General features: G+C 50.2%; 1 protein-coding gene across 1 annotated transcript in view; it reads right to left on the bottom strand.

Annotated features, from left to right (window-relative positions):
* Window positions 1-1,499, bottom strand: part of RCC2 (regulator of chromosome condensation 2) — a gene marked incomplete at both ends in the record, with an annotated part of 3,288 nt that extends 1,789 nt beyond the window's left edge. The window contains 5 exons of the mRNA XM_009075857.1: window positions 117-283; window positions 512-626; window positions 931-1,019; window positions 1,118-1,249; window positions 1,356-1,499. Coding sequence (XP_009074105.1) covers window positions 117-283; window positions 512-626; window positions 931-1,019; window positions 1,118-1,249; window positions 1,356-1,499 — 647 coding nt within the window. The remainder of the gene's footprint in view (window positions 1-116; window positions 284-511; window positions 627-930; window positions 1,020-1,117; window positions 1,250-1,355) is intronic.
* Window positions 1,500-1,592: the final 93 nt, after the last annotated feature.

Genomic DNA, 1,592 nt, shown 5'->3' with positions numbered 1-1,592 from the left:
CCTGCTGCAAACCTCCATCCTTCTATACCTCCTGCAAACATTTCCTATCCCATGCCCCCACACTCTCTCCCAGTGAATTCCTGGTGCCAGAGCAGGCTGTGGCTCCTGATCCATACCGTGTGGTTGGCTCCACAGGCCACATCCCTCACCACCACGTTGGGGACAGGCAGGATCTGCCCATCTTTGGTCTTCTCGATGAAGATGGCGACGCGACGCGGCACCAGCTCACAGTCGTACTCGATCCGCTGTGCCCGGGCGATGAACTTCCCATCGGAATTATGCCCTGTGGATCAACACTGGGATCAAACTAGGATCTCTCCTGCTGCACTCCATGATTTTCCATCAGAACTCTCCTCTTCCACAAACCCCTTTTACTTCCTGCTCCCCCTACTTCTGCTGGAGGTACTAGGGATGTTTCAATGGCTCAGTTGGGGAAACTGAGGCAGGGAGATTTTTTTCCCTCTTCTCCCAATCCCAAACCTAAGGAAATCACCCCAAAACAGCCCCATACCCAGCTGCCCATACTCAGGGCACCCAAAGGAGTAGAGGTTTCCTTTGCAATCCATGATCATGCTGAATTCAGCTCCGCAGGCCAGTTTGGTGATGGGCTGCCCATTGTACATGATCTGTGGGGAAAGAGGGGAAAAAAGGGTTAAAAAAGGAGGGAGAAAAAAGGCAAAAAAAGCTGAATTTCTATGGAGAAACCCCCAAATCCTCAAATCTGGGGGTTTAAAATTTAATTTCAATAATTCTTGCATTTTGTTTTCCCACCACAGCTGGAAATGAATCCCACACAGAGAGGGAAGTGCTTGTGTCCCAAAGGGGTTTGGGCTTTGCTAGGGAGTGTTTTTTTTTCAACTAAGAAAACCATAAATCTGCTGGTTTTCACCCAAAACCATGCAGGGAAGAAGGGGTAAGGAGTGGCCATACCTGTGTAGGGCTGGGCACAGCATCTGTCTGGTTCCCCAGCCCCAACTGTCCCATTTTATTCTCCCCGAAGGCAAACACTGAGCCACTCTCTGCAACACAAAACCCCAACATTTTGGAAGCAAACCAAGCAGATTTCAAGCAATTTGCCCCAAAATGTGACATTTCCCTCCTCCCCTCCAAAAAATACCTGTAAGTGCCAAGGTATGGTTGCGACCACAAGCTGCCAACACGATGGCTTCGCTCCCCAACACCTCGATGAGCTTCGGCGCTTCCACGCGCTTCGTGTCGCCGTGGCCCAACTGCCCTTTCTCATTGCGACCTGAACCAAAACAGATCTTATTTTTTTTGGGCAGCAAAACGGGGAGGATGGAGCCTCCCAGCAGGGTGGGATTTTTTGGGGATGGGCTTCCATTGGCATGACTCACCCCAGCTCCAGAGTTTGCCCTCGGTGGTGATGAGGAGGCTGTGAGCGGCGCAAGGTCCCGACACAACGCTCCGCACCTGAATTCCTGAGAGACACCCGTACCTGTGTGGCCCCCACAAGTTCTGGCCCAGATTCCGATAGGCAACTGGGGAAAAAGTCGGGAGAAAGATAATTTATTTATATTATGTGAATTCATTTTTGTATCAGTTGTATAGAAATCATAGAATCATAGAATCAA

This window comes from Acanthisitta chloris, unplaced genomic scaffold, assembly GCF_000695815.1.
Source record: "Acanthisitta chloris isolate BGI_N310 unplaced genomic scaffold, ASM69581v1 scaffold24795, whole genome shotgun sequence".
Lineage (NCBI taxonomy): Eukaryota > Metazoa > Chordata > Aves > Passeriformes > Acanthisittidae > Acanthisitta > Acanthisitta chloris.
The sequence above is the reverse complement of the archived record's forward strand: the minus strand, read 5'-3'. Positions and strand labels throughout refer to the sequence as shown.